The sequence below is a fragment of the Schistocerca serialis genome, chromosome 4, assembly GCF_023864345.2.
Source record: "Schistocerca serialis cubense isolate TAMUIC-IGC-003099 chromosome 4, iqSchSeri2.2, whole genome shotgun sequence".
Classification (NCBI taxonomy): domain Eukaryota; kingdom Metazoa; phylum Arthropoda; class Insecta; order Orthoptera; family Acrididae; genus Schistocerca; species Schistocerca serialis.
In genome coordinates, this window is record NC_064641.1 from 382,971,717 (window position 1) to 382,997,519 (window position 25,803).

General features: G+C 39.9%; 1 protein-coding gene across 1 annotated transcript in view; it reads right to left on the reverse strand.

The window, feature by feature from the left end:
• Positions 1-25,803, reverse strand: part of LOC126474477 (putative fatty acyl-CoA reductase CG5065) — a 203,239-nt gene that overhangs the window by 29,707 nt on the left and 147,729 nt on the right. The window contains exons 6-7 of the mRNA XM_050101949.1: positions 5,804-6,043; positions 510-767 (exon numbers count right to left, since the gene is read on the reverse strand). Of these exons, the coding sequence (XP_049957906.1) occupies positions 510-767; positions 5,804-6,043 (498 nt within the window). The remainder of the gene's footprint in view (positions 1-509; positions 768-5,803; positions 6,044-25,803) is intronic.

Consider the following 25,803-nt stretch of genomic DNA (forward strand, 5'->3'; position numbering starts at 1 on the left):
GGAACTATGTGCAACTGATCTATTTGTTCTCAATAGCTTTCCCCTACTGCTCCATACACCTGTTTTTCTGAACTGTACAGGAGGGAATTCTTCCTACAACATTTCCTTTGTTATTGTAACCCCCTGATAACATCTAGTAGTCTTTATATTCCTTCTATACCACCTCCTCTCAATCTACAGCTCAATCATTTGAATATTTTCATTCCTTTTCTGCTCATTCTCTTACTATGCAACCCCCCTCCCCCATATTTTCGTTTTTTCTGTAAATGCTCCAACTATCATTTTCCCAATTTGCCCTTGCACAGGCGAAGTACTAACTCACTCCAACCCAGCACAGCCTTTCTTGACCCTCTTCCATCATGCCCCCTTTTCTCTGCCCATTCCATTTTTCTACCATAGTCAAGATTGCTACTTGACCCATTTGATACAACAAATTAGTTAGTAAGAACTGTGATACAAAAGGCACTGATGTATTTCACAACAGAATCTTGCAATAGCAATGAACTTACATTTTTAGGTGCCACCTGGCTCTTGGAAGTGAAGATAATGGCTCTTTCATGCAGAATTGCCTTGCACCAAGAACACATGCCAGCAGATAACTATCAACATCATACTCAACATTTGCCATATAAAATGTTTCACAATCCTCTTTTGTCATGCGACTACTTAGCGCAAGAATCTCCTTATTGTCAAAATTCCATTGCCTCAATGTAAAGTACTGCAGCACCTTCAATCCATTGCTTATTCTGTTCTGGAGCCTCACCATGCTGGAACAAATGAGACATAAATAAAATAAAGAAATTTTACGTAGAATGAATAAATACTAATCATTTTGTGTCCTGCTACAGCATAATTGGAAAGAGAAAACATCACTTGCATGAGAAACACCTAACACACATCTACTCATTTGTATCTTCAGTGTCAACATAATGAAAAAGGAAAGTGATATACTATACAAGACCATTGAATAACTGAAATTTATTCATGTTTCCACAGTGATACAGGTGGTGAGGGAGAGCTACTCCCACCGCTTCCATTCTATCAATAACAATAATTAAAAGGGAATGTAATGGGAGTAATGGCTTTTTTTTGGGGGGGGGGGGGGCAGAGGGGTTTGGTAAGGTAACAAATTTGAAGAGACCACTTGTCATAGTTTTACAGAATTGAATAGGTAATTATCATGAAAAAAGAGTACGGTATTCTTGAGATTCAGCGTTCTTAGGATTGATATATTTTTTTCTTTGTTCATAAAAATATTTAAATCACTCAGGGATACACAACAACACTAGAATTTAAATTGCTAGCAATTCTTTAATTTCCAGGTCAAAATACTTAAACCTACGCAATTTCTGAAATGTCAATATGTGCTAAAACTTTTCCTGTTTCAAATGAAAAAGCAGCAGAAGTAGAAGTGGTGATCAAGTTAATTTTGGTAACTGAAGTGAGAAACAACAACACCTATTTTATTCTCTTTGTGCCCAGCTGTGCATCCTGTTTACATCTACATCTACATCCATACTCTGCTAGCCACCTCGTAGTATGTGGCACAGGGTACTTCAGGTGCCAGTATGTGTTCTCCTTTCCCTTTTCCATTCATGAATGGAAGAATAAGTAAACCTCTGTATTAGGTCTGATTTCTTCGGTTTTATCACAGGGATTATTTTACAAGCCTTATATGGGAGGAAGTAATATGTAGTCTCATTCTCTGTGGGATGTACACTTTCAGAATTTCAACAGTAAACCTCTCCATGATGCACAGTGCCTTGGTAAAGGTCTCAGACTGATGAGCAAAACTAGTAATAGGTCGAAGAATTATTTTGTAAGCCACTTATTTCATGGATGAATTACATTTCATTAAGATTTTTCCTACGAATCTCAGCCAGACATCTGCATCTCCTATTATTTGTTTTATGTTATCATTCCACTATATGTTGCTCCACATGATTACTCCTAGGTAGTTTACAGTAGTTACAGCTTCCAGTTAGTTGCACCAATAGTGCAGTCAAACACAAGAGGCTTCACACAAATGAAATAACTGAATTTTGTCCTTTATTTTGTATGCTATCATACCCATTGAATCAGTTGTTTGTGTGGTCTTCAGTCCAAAGACAGGTTTAATGCAGCTTTCCTTACTAGTCTATCCTGTGCAAGCTTCCTCAGCTCTGCAATCCTCAAACCTGCAGCAGCCTACATTCATTTGAACCTAGTGACTGTAATCAAGCTATCATCTGCCTCCACAATTTTAAGTCCCCTCCCCAACCATCCCCACATTTTCCTCCAGTACCAGATTCACAACTTTGATCCTTCAAAGCTTCAGGATGTATTCTATTAATCAATCCTCTCTTTTAGTCAATTAGTACCATTTTTTTCCTCCTCAATTTCAGTACCTCTTCATTAGTTATGTAATATAGTCAGCCAATCTTCAGCATTCTTCTATAGTACCATATCTACACCTACACCTATACTCCACAAGCTACCTGATGGTGTGCTTAACTTCACCCAGATTATTTCGCATTTGGATGTAATAATCTCACTAAACTCTCCTCCCAAACAGGCTATGAAGGCCCACTGGTACTGACCAGCTGCCATGTCGTCCTCAACTCATAGGCATCACTGGATGCAGATATGGAGGGGCTTGTGGTCAGCACACTAATTTTGTAACCTCACCTTGGATGCTCCTGCAGCCTGCTAATATCATATTAAACTTATCTTTTTCTGATCTGCAAGGAAAAATTTTCTTTGATAATAATGTGACTGATCTATCATTGATTTTGGGAGTCAATTCATCACTGATCCTGAAGGAGGGTGGTGGAGGGGGGGGGGGGAATGGGGGGAGGGGAGGGAGGATTCCTTTAACCTAAAAAGAAAAAAGTGATGTGCATTGCACACATACTCCACTATCCTAGTGCACATGTGACCTGCTGCCTACATTTCTCCACCTGATAGCAGAGGTCAAAAAATTCTGAGCCCCTGGTTTAGACCTTCCATCTTTCAAAAGCTTTGATATCCCTCTTGTTGGAACTGTCTATCATACACATTTTACTTCATTGCAAGACAAAACTACAGACAAATACCTTAGCAAAAGACTTTCTAACATTTACATTTGGATTAAATGTTGAATGATTCCTCTTTTTTAGAAACACTTTTCTTGTTAGTAGCAGTCTGCTTTTACATTCCTTCTACTTTGTCTGCCATCAATTAATTTGCTGCTCAAATGGCAAAACTCATCTACTTCTTAAGTATCTCATTTCCTAATGTACACTGTCCAGTCACATTGATGTGAAACCCTGTTGAAATCCAAAATAACCATCTTTTGAAGCATGGACCAATTTGGAGCCAATGTGTGGAGGTTCTGAAATGTACTGACAGGGATGTGGAGCCAAGCCAACTCCAGTATTGTGGCCAGCTATGCTAGGTTTCTTGGTTGAGGAAGCGTAGTGTGAACAACCTGATCAAGGTGGTCCTACAAATTCTCAGTTGGGCTTAAATCAAGGCAGTTTGGTGGCCAGAGGAGCACAGTTAACTCATTCTGGTTCTCTCCAAACCACACATGTACACAATGAGCTGTATGACACATTGCATTGTCCTGCTGGTAGATGCCATCATCCCAAGGATAAACAAATTGCATGTAGTGGTGGACATGGCTCCTGAGGATATGTGGTACTTGTCTTGATCCAATGTGACTTCCAGAATGATTAAATCATCCAGGGAATGCCACAAAACATTCCCCCTCCAGCCTGGACTCTTCTGACAATTACTGTATGATTGTTTGACTGAGAATAAAACATGATTTATCTGAAAAAGCCACCTGTCGCCTCTCTGTGGACATCCAGTTTCAGTACTGGCATGCAAAATCCAGCATTTGCCAATGATAAACAGCAGTCAGCATGAACCAGGCACCTGCTGTGGAGGCCCTATGCAACAACGTTTGCTGAACAGTCATTGAGGAGACACTCTTGATAGCCCTTTGCTTCAGCTGGGTGGTCAGTTGCTCAACAGCTGCACATCTATTTGCCTGTATGTATCACTGCTGCCATTGTTTACACCTGTCATCTGTGGCTCATGGTACACCACAGCTGCCTTAGTGCCATTTTTGGGTAGGTGACTTTGCCATGGATAGCATACATTAAACAGTGGTGCATGAGCTGTACACAAACTTAGCCATATTGGAAATGCTTCCGCATTTAGCCTGAAAGCTAACTGATCATGCCCTTTTGGAAGGCAGATAAATCACTCCATTTTTGCATTATGACAACAAATGTGCTGTTTTCAACGTACTCCCCCCCCCCTCCCCTCAACATGCATTAAAATACCCACCACTGCTAGCTCTGCCACCTGCCATCTGTGACCAGTTACTGCATATTGACATTGAACATAGATGGTGGTCACATTAATTCACATTAATATGACTGGACTGTGTAGTTTCGTCAACATCATAAGATTTTATTCACTACTTTCTAACATTTTCCCCACTTTTGTTGATATTCATCTGTAAACCTCTTTCAAGACACTATCTATTATGTTCAACTGATCTTCTAAGTCCTCTGCCATGTCTGATAACACTACAATTTCAACATCAAACATCAATTTTTTTATTTCTTCTCTCTAAACTCTAATTCTTCATCCAAATTTTCCCTATGGTTCCTTCACTGTTTGCTTCATCATAGAGATGGAATAAAATAGGGACAGGCTAAACGCTTTCACATTTGTTTATCAACTAGTGCTTCTCTTTCATGTACTTCAAGTAATATAACTGTCTGAATTCTTAACAAGTAGTACATGACCTGGATTTTACCCTTGCTACCTTCACAATTTCAATCAATTCTGGAGAACCTTACTCTTAATCTACAAATATTATAAACATAGATTTGTATTTCTTCAGAGTGTATTCTAAGATAAATAATTAATTCTACATCAGTTAATAGAAAATTAAAGAAAAAAGTAAAGAAAGTGTGCTCTCCATTAGGAACTCAGTTCACTCTTGTTACACTAAAACAAAACAGTAGACAGACATTTGTTAACTGAATTGTTGAGCTTACTATAACTAAAGTGATAATTTCAAAATATTTAGATGTAAAAGGAAACACAATTAGATATAGATTCTCAAAATCACATGCATTGCAAGAATAATTTGTGACTAGGTGAAAGGCATAAACTGTAAAAAATATAATTTACTTGAAACCTTTTTTAGCAGCCTAGATTATTTATAAATGCAGAGGGTAGGAACCAGGTGTTACTGGCATGAATACTCTATGGAGGCCAGATACATTGCAGAAAAGAAGATCCCAGAAAAGTAGAAGAAGAAGACAAGGATATTTTATAAACAAAGTTGAGCACATTGTTTTGTTGTGAGAAAAGTAGTAATGAACAAAAAAATGAACCTAAAGTTGTGGATAGTCAACAAAGTGGAATAAAGAGAAATATTTAATAGTGATAGGAAGTATTTTTTACAATGGAAGAGAAAAAACACGTTGAAAAGTTTAATGAGTACTGCTATTTTTCCCTCTGTCAAATCGAAAAAGTTTTTTAAATAATCTCAAAACATTACATAGAAGTTAGGTGCTATTTTGATCCAAATAATAAATAAATCAGTTGTTATATGCTCTACATTCTCCACAGAAGACAATGTATTAATCCCACCATGTAAAAATATTTATTCTCAGTTTACTGAGATTATTGGTGAATTAGTAATATACACATCAATATTATTTAGAAAGTGAATAGTATAGCACTATGTCAGAATAAAGAGCCCATAAGAAAGGAAGAAAATAACACACTTACAGTACACAAAACTCATACTCACAATCTCTTCTGCATAGTAAGCAGCAGCAGAAAATCAATTACATAAGCTGGAAATATGTGAAATAGGAGTACATGAAGATAATGTACTGTTTCATTAGTACGAATATTTCCGTCAGGATACCAAACAACACCTTCAAATGGATTCTCATACACAATCTGACGTCCACGTTCTAATACTTCACCCCATGTAATCTGCACCAGAGATGATGTTGATAAATTATACACAGGCATCTCTTCTGGTCTAAAAAAATCAACATAAATTCATTGTCACAGTAATGAAATGGTTACATTTTTTATGTACTAACTAATACCATCAGCTGGGTTATCTTTACTACAAACAAGACACAGTAACATCTGTTGACCCAGTATCTACTAGAAGATGGATGTGTGAAGACTAAAATAATAGAATGAAAATCCTGGTGTTTGGAGCTATTCATTCCTTCTTCCTTCTTCTTCCCCAGAAAAGGAATAGCTGGGGAAGTGTAGAAAGGAAGGGCAGAGCTCTCAAACTCCACAATGAGAGGGACCCACCTGCCATCAGGACAAGGGGAGGCAAAGTGAAGGATGAGTGGCTAGACAGGGTTGGAAGCCAAAGGTAGTACACTGGTACGCATATTACCAGCTTCGGTTCAGAGATGATAAAAAGACAGAGTGAGAAGTCAAGATATTACAATTTATTATCAAATCTGCATCATTCAATAGACATGAATGGGCAGACTGTGTCAAATTTACGATATTCATAAGTTTCAGTACAAATAATAAATGACATTACAACTAATTAAAACAAGTTACACATTTTACTATAAAAATCATTTTTGAGCAAAATATATTTCATCAAACAATGGAAATGCCTGGCTGGATTATCAACAATATTAGGAAAACTATAGATTTCTGCTCACCATAAAGATGACCCACTGAGTTGCAGACATGCACAAGGAAAAGACAGCTACACATTATAGCTTTCAGCCAAAGCCTTCTTCCGCAAAGAAATAAACACACACTTTCACACAAGTACACATACCTCATACACACATGACTGCTACCACGGGCAGCTCTGACTGGACTGCCAGTGATAGTGGTCATGACATCCAGCTTCAGCTGTAATGAGGTATCTCAAACAGAATGACCTACATCATAACAACTGGCAAGGATTCCGAAAACATAAATCATGTGAAACCCAACTCACACTTTTCTTGCATGACATACTGAAAGCCATTGTTCAAGGTAGTCAGTTAGATAAAGCATTCTTGATTTCCAAAAATCAGTACCACATGTATGCTTATTATCAAAAGTATGGTCATATGTGGTCTCAAGCAAAATATGTGGCTGGATTGAGGATTTTTTTGTTATGGATGATGCAGCATGTGATGGGGAGTCATCACCAGATGTAAAAGTAACTTCGTATGTGCTCCAGAGAAGTGGGTTGGGACCTTCACTAATCACGGGTTGTATATTAACAACTTTGCAGATAATATCAATAGTAACCACAGACTTTTGATGCATGATGTAGTTATCTATAATGAATTACTAGTCAGGTCTTGATAAGATTTCAAAGTAGGGCAAAGATTGGCAATTTACTTTGAATGTTCAAAAATGTAAAATTGTGCACTTCACAAAACAAAAAAAACCTAATATTCTATGACTACAATATCAGTCAATCACAAACGGAATCATACGAATACCTGGGTGTAACAAGTTGTAGGTATAGAAATGGAATGAACACGAAGGCACAGTCATAGGTAAAGCAGGTGGCAACTTGTGGTTCATTTGTAGAATAGTAGTGGTAGTAGTAGTAGTAGCTTTATTCATCTGTAGATCTCTTTTTTACAACTAATTACAAGTTTAGACCAGTTTAAAATAAACTAATTCGTATACACATGTATCTACAGACTCCTAAGTTAGAGACAGTCATTAGATTTTACTCCTCATATATAATACCTTTTTACAAATAACTTATTAAGTAATGTAATGCCACACTGTTCACTCATATGTCACTATCAGTCACTGCACACGCTATACACACATTGTTTCATAACACTTCACTCACTACACACACACACACACACACACACACACACACACACACACACACACACACTGGTGATCTCTGGGCCTTTTTCTGAACCGCTACTTCCCATTTGCTATCCTGAAAAACAGAGTCAGCATCCCTCCATAATGTGTGAAATGTTGAGCTCAGAAAGAGGAAGAGGTGTTAGTATTGTGCTAAGTGTAGCTTGAGGGGAGAGTGTTTCTAGAAAGGAAAAAAAAAGGAAAAACATAAAGTGGAGGTGTTATGTGGAATGTTAGATGTTTTATAATCATCGTTATTATTATTTATAATGATTATAAAACATCTAACATTATTATTATTATTTCCCCCCCATGAACAATGGACCTTGCCATTGGTGGGGAGGCTTGCGTGCCTCAACGATACAGATAGCCACACCGTAGGTGCAACCACAACGGGGGGCATCTGTTGAGAGGCCAGACAAATGGGTGGTTCCTGACGAGGGGAAGCAGCCTTTTCAGTAGTTGCAGGGGCAACAGTCTGGATGATTGACTGATCTGGCCCTGTAACACTAACCAAAATGGCCTTGTTGTTGCGGTACTGCGAACGGCTGAAAGCAAGGGAAAACTACAGCCGTAATTTTTCCCCAGGGCATGCAGCTTTACTGTATGATTAAATGATGATGGCGTCCTCTTGGGTAAAATATTCCAGAGGTAAAATAGTCCCCCATTCGGATCTCCGGGAGAGGACTACTCAAGAGAATGTCGTTATCAGGAGAAAGAAAACTGGCATTCTACGGATCGGAGAGTGGAATGTCAGATCCCTTAATCGGGCAGGTAGGTTAGAAAATTTAAAAAGGGAAATGGATAGGTTAAAGTTAGATATAGTGGGAATTAGTGAAGTTTGGTGGCAGGAGGAACAAGACTTTTGGTCAGGTGAATACAGGGTTATATATACGAAATCAAATAGGGGTAATGCAGGAGTAGGTTTAATAATGAATAAAACAATAGGAGTGCAGATAAGCTACTACAAACAGCATAGTGAACGCATTATTGTGGCGAAGATAGACATGAAGCCCATGCCTACAACAGTAGTACAAGTTTATATGCCAACTAGCTCTGCAGATGATGAAGAAATTGATGAAATGTATGATGAGATAAAAGAAATTATTCAGGTAGTGAAGGGAGATGAAAATTTAATAGTCGTGGGTGACTGGAATTCGACATTAGGAAAAGGAAGAGAAGGAAACATAGTAGGTGAATATGGAGTGGGGCCAAGAAATGAAAGAGGAAGCCGCCTGGTAGAATTTTGCATTGAGCATAACTTAATCATAGCTAACACTTGGCTCAAGAATCATGAAAGAAGGTTGTATACATGGAAGAATCCTGGAGATGCTAGAAGGTTTCAGATAGATTATATAATGGTAAGACAGAGATTTAGGAACCAGATTTGAAACTGTAAGACATTTCCAGGGGCAGATGTGGACTCTGACCACAATCTATTGGTTATGACCAGTAGATTAAAACTGAAGAAACTGCAAAAAGGTGGGAATTTAAGGAGATGGGACCTGGATGAACTGAAAGAACCATAGGTTGTACAGAGTTTCAGGAAGAGCATAAGGGAACAATTGACAAGAATGGGGGAAAGAAATATAGTAGAAGAAGAATGGGTAGCTTTGCGAGATGAATTAGTGAAGGCAGCAGATGATCAACTAGGTAAAAAGACGAGGGCTAGTAGAAATCCTTCGGTGACAGAAGAAATATTGAATTTAATTGATGAAAGGAGAAAATATAAAAATGCAGTAAATGAAGAAGGCAAAAATGAATACAAACGTCTCAAAAATGAGATCGACAGGAAGTGCAAAATGGCTAAACAGGGATGGCTAGAGGACAAATGTAAGGATGTAGAGGTTTATCTCACAAGGGGTAAGACAGACACTGCCTGCAGGAAAATTAAAGAGACCTTTGGAGAAAAGAAAACCACTTGTATGAATATCAAGAGCTCAGATGGAAACACTTGTTCTAAGCAAAGAAGGGAAAGCAGAAAGGTGGAAGGAGTATATAGAGGGTCTATACAGGGGTGATGTTCTTGAGGACAATATTATGGAAATGGAAGATGAGGTGGATGAAGATGAAATGGGAGTTATGATACTGCGTGAAGAGTTTGACAGAACACTGAAAGACCTAAGTCGAAACAAGGCCCCGGGAGTAGACAACATTCCATTAGAACTACTGACAGCCTTGGGAGAGCCACTCCTGACAAAACTCTACCATCTGGTGAGCAAGATGTATGAGACAGGTGAAATTCCCTCAGACTTCAAGAAGAATAGAATAATTCCAATCCCAAAGAAAGCAGGTGTTGACAGATGTGAAAATTACCGAACTATCAGTTTAATAAATCACAGCTGCAAAAAACTGACGTGAATGCCATAAAGACGAATGGAAAAACTGGTAGAAGCTGACCTTGGGGAAAATCAGTTTGGATTTCGTAGAAATGTTGGAATGCGTGAGGCGATACTGACCCTACGACTTATCTTAGAAGAAAGATTAAGGAAAGGCAAACCTACATTTCTAGCATTTGTAGACTTAGAGAAAGCTTTTGACAATGTTGACTGGAATACTCTCTTTCAAATTCTGAAGGTGGCAGGGGTAAAATACAGGGAGCGAAAGGTTATTCACAATTTGTGCAGAAACCAGATGGCTCTTATAAGAGTCGAGGGACATGAAAGGGAAGCAGTGGTTGGGAAGGGAGTGAGACAGGGTTGTAGCCCCTCCCCGATGTTATTCAATCTGTATATTGAGCAAGCAGTAAAGGAAACAAAAGAAAAATTTGGAGTTAAATCCACGGAAAAGAAATAAAATCTTTGAGGTTCGCCAATGACATTGTAATTCTGTCAGAGACAGCAAAGGACTTGGAAGAGCAGTTGAACGGAATAGACAGTGTCTTGAAAGGAGGATATAAGATGAACATCAACAAAAGCAAAACGAGGATAATGGAATGTAGCCGAATTAAGTTGGGTGATGCTGAGGGAATTGGATTAGGAAATGAGACACTTAAAGTAGTAAACGAGTTTTGCTATTTGGGCAGCAATATAACTGATGATGGTTGAAGTAGAGAGGATATAAAATGTAGACTGGCAATGGCAAGGAAAGCGTTTCTGAAGAAGAGAAATTTGTTAACATCAAGTATTGATTTAAGTGTCAGGAAGTTGTTGCTGTATTTGTATGGAGCGTAGCCATGTATGGAAGTGAAACATGTACGATAAATAGTTTGGACAAGAAGGGAATAGAACTTTTGAAATATGGTGCTACAGAAGAATGCTGAAGATTAGATGGGTAGATCACATAACTAATGAGGAGGTATTGAATAGAATTGGGGAGAAGAGGTGTTTGTGGCACAACTTGACTAGAAGAAGGGATCGGTTGGTAGGACATGTGCTGAGGCACCAAGGGATCACCAATTTAGTACTGGAAGGCAGCGTGGAGGGTAACAATCTTAGAGGGAGACCAAGAGATGAATACACTAAGCTGATTCAGAAGGATGTACACTGCAGTAGGTACTGGGAGACGCTTGAACAGGATAGAGTAACATGGAGAGCTGCATCAAACCAGTCTCAGGACTGAAGACCACAACAACAACAACATTATTATTTATTTGTATAAATTTTTTTATTAAACCCCTACTCTGTTTAATCTAAGTAATCCTTCAATGTGTAAAATGTATTGCATAACAGGTACTTTTCAGCTGCCTTTTTAAATAAGTGTATTTCTGCAATTTCTTTAATTTCCTTTGGTAATTTATTGTACAGTTTTATTCCTTGGTAGAAAATGCTGTTTTGAGTTTTATGTTTACCGTTTCTTGGTAAATATAAGTTGAGTCGATCTCTTGTTGCATGGTCATGGACAGAGTTGTTTGTGCAGTAATTAGCAACGTTATTTTTGATGTTTACAACTGAGTTGTAAATGTATTCACATGGACCAGTTAAAGCCCCCTGTGTTTTGAACAGATCTTTACATTGAGCTCAACTAGTATTTTTGGTTTTATTTTTATGGCTCTTTTCTGGATTTAGAAAATTGTGTTTGTATTTTGTGCATTTGTTCCCCAAAAAAGAATGCCATAGCTAACAGTTGAGTGAACATATGAATAATATGTAACTAAAAAACACTGCATGTTACACAGTGATGATAGTGTGGCGTTGATAGGTCATATCGACCATGATTAACACCATCTTTGGACTCTGACGGCTCTGCTGAGCCTCCATGTTAGTTTTTAGTTCTGTTCTGTATCGCAAGCTGTGTACACATATATGACTTACTGCAAAATATATCTCTATGTGGAATTTAATGGAGATATTTAATGCATTCAACTGATTATCATATCCCATTCCCATACGGTGACCCTAAAGTTTCTACATCTTCTGCGACTTCTGCGCCGGGGGTTGTAAATCAACAGTTTATGTGCCCGACGCCATGGCTACCTCACCCAATGCTTTGTTTGAAGATTTGGAAGCACAAAAACAATTGCCATACATCTTTATTCCTTCACCAATGAGCAGTTCTACATTAATTCACAGTAATTCATGATCTCCAGCCACGTTAACTTCAAACTTTGTCACTCTACAACAGTGGACTCGGATTTTGTGTCGCTGGACTGAGCACGCCAACATGTGAAGTGTGAAGTGAATAATATTCATAATTGTTCACCTACTGATCGATTGTATAACACTAATGCTCAAAGTGATCTACATTCGCACACATACTTTGACTCTCAATGGACTGCAACAACAGTTACTGTCATGCCATGTGCAGCACTGCCATTATTGCAAAATGCACCCGACCACTATCAACCGCGATATGTTCCAGTTTTGTCTCATTGGCAAACTAATCAAGAACATTTTAGTGCACACAATTCTCCATGCGCACTTGAGAAGAACATAAACTTTGGTCATACGAGTTACCGACACCCCCCACCCCCACCCCCACCCCCACTCGCAGGAGGCCCAGGTTTCCGTCGCTCAGCCCCTCGCCTCTCCCACAGCACTGCCTGTGTCTGCCGTGCTGGCCTTCCACGTTATGTCCAGGGTGGGTCAATTCAATTCAGTACCTGTAATCTCCAGTCCAGTTTATGGGACCCCCGCATGTGTTGCACAACCGCTCGTTCCCATGGTACCAACCGCACCAGCCACGTCATGTTTTCATGACACGTCAAGGACAATGCAACCCGCCATTGCTACAGACATGCTTGCCAGTAACACACCTATGCCTACTGTGCCGGTCTGCTGTATGGGCTCTCCTACCATGTATCAGCCAGTTTTCCAAGGGACACCGACACCGCCTTCATCCCCTCCCCTGGTCGTCTGACGAAGTTGCCTCCTTTATACAAGGACAACCCTGTATCATGGTTTGCACTTGTTGAGCATCTTTCCGAGTTGCATCATGTGTCTGACGACAACTCTAAATTCCTATGTCTTATCACGCACCTCCATGATCACTCAGACTTAATTTGCGATCTACTCCTCTCACCACCACCTCCAACAAAGTACAAGTTCATAAAGAAAATGATCATGGACCAACTCGCTTGCTCACCACAGGAATTAATCATCAAGATCTTGTATGTGGGACACCTGGGGTACTGAACTCCACCGCCTTCGGTTGCTCGTGAGTGAGCATACATGGGCATACATGGGCAGTATGGTCCGCAAAACTGCCTACGAACCTACAGTTTCACCTGCTACCACACTCCTTTGAGTCAATCGGCTCTTGTCTCAGCATCGCAGACCAGCTGTATGCATTGCTACAACACCAACCAGCTCACTATTCACCACTGGTAGGCACAACTGCTCCTGTTTACCAGCTGTCTGCTGGCAGAGACAGAGCTCGCTCCACATCCACGCTTTCTACACCGCCTGGCAGTATCCGCTCACTCTCTCCACTGTCCGAACGTTCCAGGTTCACCCACACACCATATGTGCTGGTACACATGCCAGAACAAATTGACAAGGACAAGCCTCCTCCGCTGCCGCTGTCACCACCACCACCACATCCCGCTCATCCATACTGCTGGTACAACAAGGTTTTCAGCGATAATGCTAAGAAGTGCCAATTACCTTGCCAGCACCCAAGCTGACTGCAGGACCTAAAAGACGCTGAGTCCTGTAGGGAACCTCACAGGCATCTTGCACTCCGTCCACTCATCCACCCGGCCGAATGGTCGTTTATATGTGACTGACATTTCATCACGACTCGTTTTCCTAGTTGACATTGGTGCTGACGTGTCTATCATACCTACATCTATGGTTTCCCCCATCTTTTCACCAATGAGATCACTTCTGCGAGCTGTCAACACATCAACCTCAGGCTCTGTCAAAGTTACGGTGCACATATCTCCTCCACTGTGTTTTCCATGGACTTTCTACATTTCCGACATCGATGAATCTATTCTCAGTATGGATTTATTGTCCCATTGTAAACTCTCTCCGAATGTGGTTCAGGGCTCAGTGTTACACCATCCCACTAACACTCTTATACTGTGCTCCCGCACTTATGTTCCATGATCTGTTTCTCTCGCAACATGTGAGTTAGTATGCAAGTGCTCCACTGGCGACATTGTGACCTGCGTCACTAACCTACTGTCAGAAGACGACTCGATGGCACAACTACACCAGGAAAACAACGAGCTGAAACAACAAATAGCACACACTTACAATGAGCTCGTCGCGGCTCATACCTCACTGCTGAAACTGCAGTCCACAGTGCCGCCACCTAACCTTGTTTCTCCAGCAGACACCAGCTCGAGCAGTCAGCATGTTAGTCCAAAAACATTAATTGCATGTGACGATATGCATCTGGTAGACACTGCACCCCCGATGCACTCGCCACGTTTGGTGCCATGCGTTTCAACAGTGCTTCTCATGACACGACCACACCCACCATGCAGGCAGCCACCCCGTGTGCTGATAAGCATTCTCCCTCGCTCGCGCGCCAACCACGTGACTCGGTGGCCATTGCTGTTCCCTGCGCGGCGCCAATGCCTCTCTCACCCGCACCAGTTAACCAAGGCAATGCTGACAACAGACAGTTGCTGTGCGTCCCAACCCAATCCGTGCTGCGCATGCATCCAACCTCCCCAAACAAGCACATGCCACACTCACGTAATAGGCATGTGACTTTCATGCTGCCTTTTCCCACCCGCACTAATGGTTATGCCACTTTGCACTCCACTAATCCAAAAACTTCATGTCAGGACGTGACTCAGTCTCGTGCACAGTTCTCAGTTTCTTCTATCACCGACGGAATGACACACAAGATAATTACCACTGCTGGCCCTCCTATTAGGCACAGGGTTAGATGCCTCAATCCCATTAAGTTGCACGCAGCCTGGCAGCAAATTAATGAACTTTTGGAGGCAGGTATCCTACAACCGTCAGACAGCAACTGGTCTTCACTGATTCACCTCGCCCCCAAACACAACAGTTCTTTTTGAATATGCGGTGATTACAGATGCTTAAATGCTCGTACCATCATGGATAACTACTCCGTGCCAAACATAAACGATTTAACTCATATGTTATCGGGCGCCACAATCTTCCGTGTGATTGACTGTAAACGTGCCTATTACCAGATTCCCATAGCACCAGAAGACATTCCAAAGACAGCTATTATCAAGCCTCTCAGTTTGTTCCAATACAACTTCATGCCATTTTGCCTGTAAAATGTGGCACAAACATGGCAATGTTTCATCGACTCAATCTTATGACAGTTTGAGTGTTGTTTTGCATATCTGGATGACATACTCATTTTCAGCAACTCGGCTGAGGAACACAAAAATCATTTATACGAGGTCCTCCAGACCTTGAACGCCAGCGGCGTCGAGGTCAACAAGGGCAAATTGCAATTGTGGCAGTCCTCTGTCACATTTCTGGGTTACACCATCTCCACAGACAGAATGCAGCCTCCCAAATCCTGCGTGCAGGCCATCATGTCACTGTCGCCTCTGGCTACTTACAAAGAACTCCGACATTTCTTGGGCACAATAAATTACTACCATTGGCATCTGCCTTCTGCTGCTGCCACCATGCAGGCCCCGGTGACAGACTTACTGTCAGGCAAACAGACTTCAGACCTTAAACCAGTTCGCTGGACTGAACCTTCAAGGCTCTAAAAACTTCCTTAGCTCACGCCGTGACACTCACCCATCCTGACCCATCGGCCAATTTGTTCACCACTACAGATGCCAGCGACAAGATCATCCTCAGACTGTTTCACTGCGCCATCCACCCCATGTGCGGGTTTTGCCACCACTTCACCTTCTGTGGAGACTCGCTCTTCCACATTCAATCTGTGCTGCAACATGCCACCACACCACGTGGGCAACATGTCGATCGTCACCTTCAATGACCAAGTGCTCATGCTCCTAACAGACACCGCAGTCTCGCCATCCAAAGGGCAGTTAAATGTCAGTGTGGTGCATAGCCTGTCCCTCCCCAGCGAGTGCAACCATCAGAAATCCACGCGTTCATCTTGTCGGACAGCTCGATCTGCATACGAGGCAGACACACGAGGCATTGTTGGAAGTCTATTTGCCACAAAGAGCACATATATATCTACCAGAATTTACACTTCTGTCCTCTATATGTATGTTAAAGTCACCAACAATGTTACTGTTGATATGTCAGGTGAGAAAAAAACATATCATTTGTGTCAAAGTTTTCAAAATTTCCTTTAGGCAAAGGGTACACAGATAGATTAAGGTGAAGGGAAATGAGAAGTGAAACGAATAGTACAATTAGAAGTAGGATGAAAGAGGAGGGGTAAAAATGAGAGAGAGAGAGAGAGAGAGAGAGAGAGAGAGAGAGAGAGAGAGAGAGAGAGAGAGAGAGATGTGGTGTGAGTGGGGGGAGATAAACAGTGAAAAACAATAAAGAATTTAACTCTGAAAATAAATTAATTAAATTAACAGTTAAAAAGACAAAAGTTACAATAAATAAAATTAAATAAGGAATAATAATTATGATAATGAAAAAGGATAAAGGAGGAGTGGGATTGTATGTTAATACATGTTAAGTCCAAGAGGGTGGCAGGAAGTGAAGATATGTTGGGAAGCAAGTTTTCATCTCCTGAGTTCAGGCAAACTAGTATTGGGTGGAGGATCAAACTAGTTTGTGCTGTATAGCAAGCATTTAGGACCTTGGCCATGCTATAGAGTGGGGATCTCCAAAAAACAGCCCTTGGACCACATCTGGCCCATGAAACAATTTCATCTGATGCACAGCTGAGTGAAAGTTTTTTAAAGTAGTGTGAGATTCTTCCAGCTCATTTAGGAGACATAGCTAGGAGCACTGCCATCAATTTCTCATAAATAACATAAATGCCACCACAAGAGCTCTACCTGTTGTTGACTGTGACTTCTTGGCTGTGCAACTATTGCAAGATTAAAAAAAAAAAAAAATACATGTACAGTACGGCTGTTGAAACTAAAAAGAAAAAAGTGACTGTGAATCTCACATCACTGATACAATGTTGGTGATGAAATATTTCATTACAGAGAAAGACAGCAAACCAATGTGTTTTTCCTGCAACAAAATTATTACAGCTCTTAAGGAATGTGAAAAAAAAGTATGGTGCACACTTTGACAAATAGGACAAGGTACATAAATAAACTCAAAACATTGATTGTGGAATTGGTTTTCAATAAAAAATTTTAGGAAACATGTGCAGGAAAGTGAAACAATTACAAAAACAAGTTTATGACCTGCCAATGACATCATCAAACAAGGTAACCATTCACTGATGGCAGTTACATAAAAGGTGCATTTTAATTGCATCTGAAGAACTGTTTCCTGCCAAAACCAAACAATGTAAAAACATTTACTCTTACAGCAAATACAGCAGCATGTTGAGTTGAAGATATTGCTTGTAATTTGTCAGATCAGTTACAAGAAGGTATGTAAGTTTGTTGGTACTCAACAGCCCTGTACAAATCAATAGACACTTCTGATACTGCTGAAGTCTTATTGTTTTTAGAGGTATTAACACAGGCTATGAAGATACTGAAGAACTACCAGATATGGTTTCCTTTCTTGGTATAACCAAAGCTGACAATATCTTTCAAAGGGTACAGTTCACTTTATCTGAGAAATACACCCTTCCTCTTTGTAGGCTGAAATGTTTTACAACACACTGGAGGGGGTGGGGGGTTTCGCATTATATGCAGGTTTTGCTGGATGAATGTAATCAGAAAATGAAGCCAGTGATGTTATTTGTGACAATACACTGAGTTGTTCATCAGGAAGTACTTTATGCAAAGTCAGTGCAGTGGATATGCCCTGTGTGATGAACTCTCTGATTTCTTTTGTCAATTTCATCTGATGTCATAGACTGAAACACCATAAATTCAAGTCTTAAGTCTTCCCTAGACAAGGTTGAATGTCTGTCAAATGATCCCATTTACCACATGGCACTAAGGTGGTTAACATGTGGTAAAATTTTGTCCAGCTTCATTTCACAGAGGACAGACTCTGAAATATTTCTGAATGAGGAAAACATCCTTTGGAAAGCCTATCAGACAAACTTTAAGGGGAGGAGAATATTATTTGTGGCCTTCATACACATGTTAAGGCTATCAGATAAAAATTGATAATGTCTGAACACAGAGTCAGGCAGAAAATTTTCTCACACGTTACCAGTTGCCAATTGAAGGGTGAACATAGTTCAAGTTTTCCACTCTTGTTTGCAATCAAGTTTCTTGGTGATGGGAAGAAAGAGTTCCATCCCAGGTACTCACATTTAGATGCTTGTTACAAGGAGAACCAAATTATCCAGAATCTCTTTCCTAGTGAAGTGGAAGATGTTCAGGTAACACTGAAAATGGAAATGATTGATCTGCAAGGCTGATGACACCATGATGGTCAAGTTCAAAGAAGGAATCCTTGTTCAGTTTCACAAGTTTCTTCCAGAAGAAAATTACTCCAAGTTAAAAGAGGTTTGTTCTCTGTATTTGGAACTACTTACAGGCATGGCAAACATTTACTTTGCTGAGATTAACAAAATCTAAATATAGAAGTAACCAGAGAAACTAACAGTGATGACATATATTACTCGTACAACAGATGAAGCTGATCCAGAGTTTGAGAACATTTCAGATTCAAAAAATTCATATATCCCACTAAGTGTACTAAAGAATAATACAGAGTAACTGATATTTTAACTGAATATTATGTTTGTATTAAATGTCAGAAAATTTCATGTAATTTTCTTCTTTACTTTCTGGGAAAAAGTGTTAACCGGCACCACTTAGATTCAAAACTTCATGTGTGGCCCTCTTGCTCTGCTCTGCCTTTCATTTACCAGTGGTGTTGGTGGTGCTGGAGTACATGCGTGGGGCAGGCATTGCTGTGGGAACAATTTCAAGGAGTGGAACCATGAGGTGGGGCTATGGTATGTCATATCATCTAACAAGAATGTAATGAGGTGAGGAGTGTTAGGGAAGGCAACAGTGTGTGATGTGTGGAGGATATTCTGCATCCACATTCACATCCACGTCCACATCTACATATATACTCTGCAAACTACCTTCAGGTGCATGGCAGAGGGTATGTGCCTTTGAACCAGTTATTAGGTTTTTTTTCCCATCCATTGACATATGGTACACAAGAAGAATGATTGTTTGAATGCCTCTGTGCATGCAGTAATTATTCTAATCTTATCTTCATGATGCCTATGTGAGTAACATGTAGGTGATTGCCGTATATCCCTAGAGTAATCATTTAAAGCTGGTTCTTGAAACTTTCTTAATAAACTCTCTCAGGATGTTTTACATCTATCTTCAAGAGTCTTCCAGCTCAGTTCCTTCAGTATCTCTGTGACACTCTCCCACTAACAAACAAACCTGTGATCATTCACACTGCCCTTCTCTATATACGTTCAATATTCCCTGTTAGTCATATTTGGTATGGGTCCCACACGATTTAGTAATATTCTAGAACCCATCACATAAGCAATCTCCTTTATTCATTGATTGCACTTCCCCAGTATTCTACCAATAAACTGAAGTCTAGCACCTGCATAACACACAACTGAGCCGATGTGATCATTCCATTTCATATCCCTACAAAGTGTTACGCCCACATTTTCGTATGAGTTGGGCAATTCCAACAGTGATTCATTGATGTTACAGGCATAGGAGACTAGGTTCTGTTGTTTTATGAAGTGCACAATTTTACATTTCTGCACTTTTAAAGCAAGTTTCCAATATTTGCACCCCTCAGAAATCTTATCACTATTTGGCCAAGTAGTTATGCAGCTTCTTGCAGATAGTATTTCATTATAGATAACTGCATCATCTGCAAAAACATTGAGGTTACTATTAATATTGTCTGCAACATAAAAGCAAGGGTCCCAACACACTTCCCCATGGCACACCTGCAGTTACTTCTACATCTGACGATGACTCTCCACCCAATACAACAACCTGCATCCTCCCTACCAGAAAGTCGTCAATCCACTCACAAATTTCACTTGATATCCCCTATAATCATACTTTTGACAATAACTGTAGGCGTGGTACTGAGTCAAATGCTTTTCAGAAATCAAGAAATCTGTATTTACCTGATTACCTTCATCCAAAGCTTTCAGTGTGTCATATGAGAAAATTGTGAACTGTGTTTCGCATGATTGATGTTTTTGGTATTGAGGAGGTCATTCTGCTCAAGATACCTCAATATGTTTGAGCTCAGAATATGTTCTAAGCTTCTACAACATATTGATGTCAAGGATACTGGATGGTAGTTTCATGGATCACTTCTACTGCCCTTTTTGTAGATGGGTGTGACCTGCACTTTTTTTCCAAGAAGTTGGCATGATTTTTTGTTCAAGGGATCTACAGTAGATTATAGTGAGAAGAGCGGCTAATCTCAGCCACAAATTCAGTATAGAATCTGATAGGGATTCCATCAGGCCCTGGAGCTTTGTTCAATTTTAATGATTTCAGAGGTTTCTCAACGCCACTGACATTTGTACTTATTTCATTCATCTTTTTGGAGGTAAGAGGATTAAATTGAGAATATTCTCATGGATTTTGCTTAGTAAAGAAACAATGGAGTGAAGCACTACAGCTTTTGCTTTGCTACCCTTAACTTCAGTTCCTGTCTCATTTGCTAACTCTGGTGCCATTAGGAAACTTTACATACAATCAGAATTTCTTTGGGTTTTGTGAAATATTCTCTAGTGAAACAGATACATTTGCTCTCTTTAGGAAAGAGAGTGTTTGATGTGGATGGAGTGGCAGCTGTCAAAGTGGAGGTACTGCTGTTATATATTGGTTTGTTTTACACTCCACTGCATATAAAACCAATGGATCAGCAACCTCTACCAGGCTTTTCTCTCCTGCAACTACCCCACAGATCTGGTTTTTTAACAAATCTTCTTGACAGTATTCTCCTCTTACCTTCAACAAAAACAGCTCCACTTCCAAACTGCTTCTTTCCATTGAAGCTATTTGTGACCTATCTCTCACGATGGCAGTATTGTTTCAGTTATTTTCCATTAACACATTTCAGATTTATGTCAAGTGATTTCTTACTTTGGCAATGAATTGGTTTTCATTTGGCAAACTCATATGGAACACAGACAAACAGAATATGTTCAGCCATGATAGCTCTGATAGCTTACAAATGTCAAAAGTAAATCATTCTGGCTTTTAAGAATGGTGACTGAATTTAGTTGGGAAGAGCACATGAATCAATATTTGTATAATGGCTTTCTTATGTCATAATTGAATCATTCAGCCTAGTAGGAATTATCTATGCATGCTCATTCTCCAGACATTAACAGCCATGCATTACATATGTCTTACTCTGTTATCTCATAAGTAATGTTTTTAAATTATAAGAAATTTGTCCGTATGATATATTACACTCATTGTAAGGAATGCATCTCAGCTCTCCATACCAGGCTCATTATAAACAGTTTTCAACGTTTACACACATGTACCTAGAAAAATAGTATTTGTACATTTGTTCACAGGAAAGAAGTCCACTGCCATAACACTAAGAATCAATGAAAATGTTTACATATATGAATTTCAACTTGACAAAAATTCATAGCATAAAAAATGAGTTTCCTAAAAACATTAATAAACTTAAACTGTCTGCATCATTCAATCCCTTAGAAAATGGGAAAGTCAGGCTGAGTAAAGATCTGACAGAAAATCCATTTTATAACGTAATGTAATACCCCCCATGTACCATGAACCTTGCCGTTGGTGGGGAGGCTTGCGTGCCTCAGCCATACAGATAGCCATACCGTAGGTGCAACCACAATGGAGGGGTATCTGTTGAGAGGCCAGACAAACCTGTGGTTCCTGAAGAGGGGAAGCAGCCTTTTCAGTAGTTGCAGGGGCAACAGTCTGGATGATTGACTGATCTGGTCTTGTAACACTAACCAAAACGGTCTTGCTGTGCTGGTACTGCGAACGGCTAAAACCAAGGGGAAACTACAGCTGTAATTTTTCCCCAGGGCATGGACCTTTACTGTATGATTAAATGATGATAGTGTCCTCTTGGGTAAAATATTCCAGAGGTAAAATAGTCCCCAATTCGGATCTCCGGGCGGGGACTACTCAAGAGGACGTCATTATCAGGAGAAAGAAAACTGGCGTTCTACGGATCGGAGTGTGGAATGTCAGATCCCTTAATCGGGCAGGTAGGTTAGAAAATTTAAAAAGGGAAATGGATAGGTTAAAGTTAGATACAGTGGGAATTAGTGAAGTTCTGTGGCAGGAGGAACAAGACTTTTGGTCAGGTGAATACAGGGTTATAAGTACAAAATCAAACAGGGGTAATGCAGGACTAGTTTTAATAATGAATTTAAAAAAAAAGGAGTGCGGGTAAGCTACTACAAACAGCATAGTGAACACATTATTGTGGCCAAGATAAACATGAAGCCCACACCTACTATAGCAGTGCAAGTTTATATGACAACTAGCTCTGCAGTTGACGAAGAAATTGATGAAATGTATGATGAGATAAAAGAAATTATTCAAATAGTGAAGGGAGAGAAAAATTTAATAGTCATGGGTGACTGGAATTTGAGAGTAGGAAAAGGGAGAGAAGTAAACGTAGTAGGTGAATATGGATTGGGGGGGGGGGGGGGGTAATAAATGAAAGAGAAAGCCACCTCGTAGAATTTTGCACAGAGCATAACTTAATCATAGCTAATAACACTTGGTTCAAGAATCATGCAAGAAGGTTGTATACCTGGAAGATGCCTAGAGATACTAGAAGGTATCAGACAGATTATATAATGGTAAGACAGAGATTTAGGAAGCGGGTTTTAAACTGTAAGAGTTTCCAGGGTCAGGTGTGGACTCCGACCACAATCTATTGGTTATGAACTGTAGATTAAAAATCAAGAAACTGCAAAAAGAGGGGAATTTAAGGAGATGGACCTGGATAAACTGAAAGAACCAGAGGTTGTAGAGTCTTTCAGAGAGAGCATAAGGGAACAATTGACAAGAATGGGGGAAAGAAATATAGTAGAAGAAGAATGGGTAGCTTTGCCAGATGAATTAGTGAAGGCAGCAGATGATCAACTAGGTAAAAAGACGAGGGCTAGTAGAAATCCTTTGGTGACAGAAGAAATATTGAATTTAATTGATGAAAGGAGAAAATATAAAAATGCAGTAAATGAAGCAGGCAAAAATGAATACAAACGTCTCAAAAATGAGATCGACAGGAAGTGCAAAATGGCTAAGCAGGGATGGCTAGAGGAAAAATGTAAGGATGTAGAGGATTATCTCACTAGGGGTAAGATACATACTGCCTACAGGAAAATTAAAGAGACCTTTGGAGATAAGAGAACCACTTGTATGAACATCAAGAGCTCAGATGGAAATCCAGTTCTAAGCAAAGAAGGGAAAGCAGAAAGGTGGAAGGAGTATATAGAGGGTCTATACAAGGGCGATGTACTTGAGAACAATATTATGGCAATGGAAGATGATGTGGATGAAGATGAAATGGGAGATATGATACTGTGTGATGAGTTTGATAAAGCACTGAAAGACCTACATCAAAACAAGGCCCCAGGAGTTGACAACATTCCATTAGAACTATTGACAGCCTTGAGAGAACCAGTCCTGACAAAACTCTACCATCTGGTGAACAAGATGTATTTGACAGGCGAAATACCCTCAGACTTCAAGAAGAATATAATAATTCCAATCCCAAAGAAAGCAGGTGTTGACAGATGTGAAAATTACCGAACTATCAGTTTAATACGTCACAGCTGCAAAATACTAATGCAAATTCTTTACAGACAAATGGAAAAACAGGTAGAAGCCAACCTCGGGGAAGATCAGTTTGGATTCCGTAGAAATATTGGAATAGGTGAAGCAATATTGACCCTCCAACTGATCTTAGAAGATAGATTAATGAAAAGCAAACCTACGTTTCTAGAATTTGTATACTTAAAGAAAGCTTTTGACAATGTTGACTGGAATACTCTCTTTCAAATTCTGAAGGTGGCAGGGGTAAAATACAGGGAGCGAAAGGTTATTCACAATTTGTGCAGAAACCAGATGGCTCTTATAAGAGTCGAGGGACATGAAAGGGAAGCAGTGGTTGGGAAGGGAGTGAGACAGGGTTGTAGCCCCTCCCCGATGTTATTCAATCTGTATATTGAGCAAGCAGTAAAGGAAACAAAAGAAAAATTTGGAGTTAAATCCACGGAAAAGAAATAAAATCTTTGAGGTTCGCCAATGACATTGTAATTCTGTCAGAGACAGCAAAGGACTTGGAAGAGCAGTTGAACGGAATAGACAGTGTCTTGAAAGGAGGATATAAGATGAACATCAACAAAAGCAAAACGAGGATAATGGAATGTAGCCGAATTAAGTTGGGTGATGCTGAGGGAATTGGATTAGGAAATGAGACACTTAAAGTAGTAAACGAGTTTTGCTATTTGGGGAGCAAAATAACTGATGATGGTCGAAGTAGAGAGGATATAAAATGTAGACTGGCAATGGCAAGGAAAGCGTTTCTGAAGAAGAGAAATTTGTTAACATCAAGTATAGATTTAAGTGTCAGTAAGACGTTTCTGAAAGTATTTGTGTGGAGTGTAGCCATGTATGGAAGTGAAACATGGACGATAAATAATTTGGACAAGAAGAGAATAGAAGCTTCCAAAATGTGATGCTACAGAAGAATGCTGAAGATTAGATGGGTAGATCACATAACTAATGAGGAGGTATTGAATGGAATTGGGGAGAAAAGGAGTTTGTGGCACAACTTGACCAGAAGAAGGGATTGGTTGATAGGACATGTTCTGAGGCATCAAGCGATCACCACTCTAGTATTAGAGGGCAGCATGGAGGGAAAAAACGTAGAGGGAGACCAAGAGATGAATACACTAAGCAGATTCAGAAGGATGTAGGTTGCAGTAGGTACTGGGAGATGAAGAAGCTTGCACAGGATAGAGTAACATGGAGAGCTGCATCAAACCAGTCTCAGGACCGAAGACCAGAACAACAACAACAACAACAATGTAATGCATTTCAACAGATGAAAACAACAGTGCAATTGCTGGTCTTGGGATTTTTATCTATCACCTATCACTCCTTTCACCTCTGGCGGTATTTGTTGATGTAAAAAATGACAAGTTGCAGTGTGGTTCAGAGGCCACATTAAACTGTAGATCCACCTACAAGTGGCTGAGTAAGTCAATTAACAGGTCAGAGGAAGATGACAGCATAACAACTCCAAAAAGCCCGCTGACAGTCAAACATTGGGGTGTTCCAACCTACCTTCACATTGATGACAGTTTTACCTCTCTTATTTTGTTTAAAGACGATTCATGTGCATAGTGTTGAGATTGTTTTTAAAAGAGGTGCTCTTACTGATGCCGAAGGTATTATAACATAACATTTATTATGTTAGTTTTTTTTTAAATGATCAGTTATGTTTAAAGATCCCAGCATACAACGTGTGTGAGAAAAGTAAT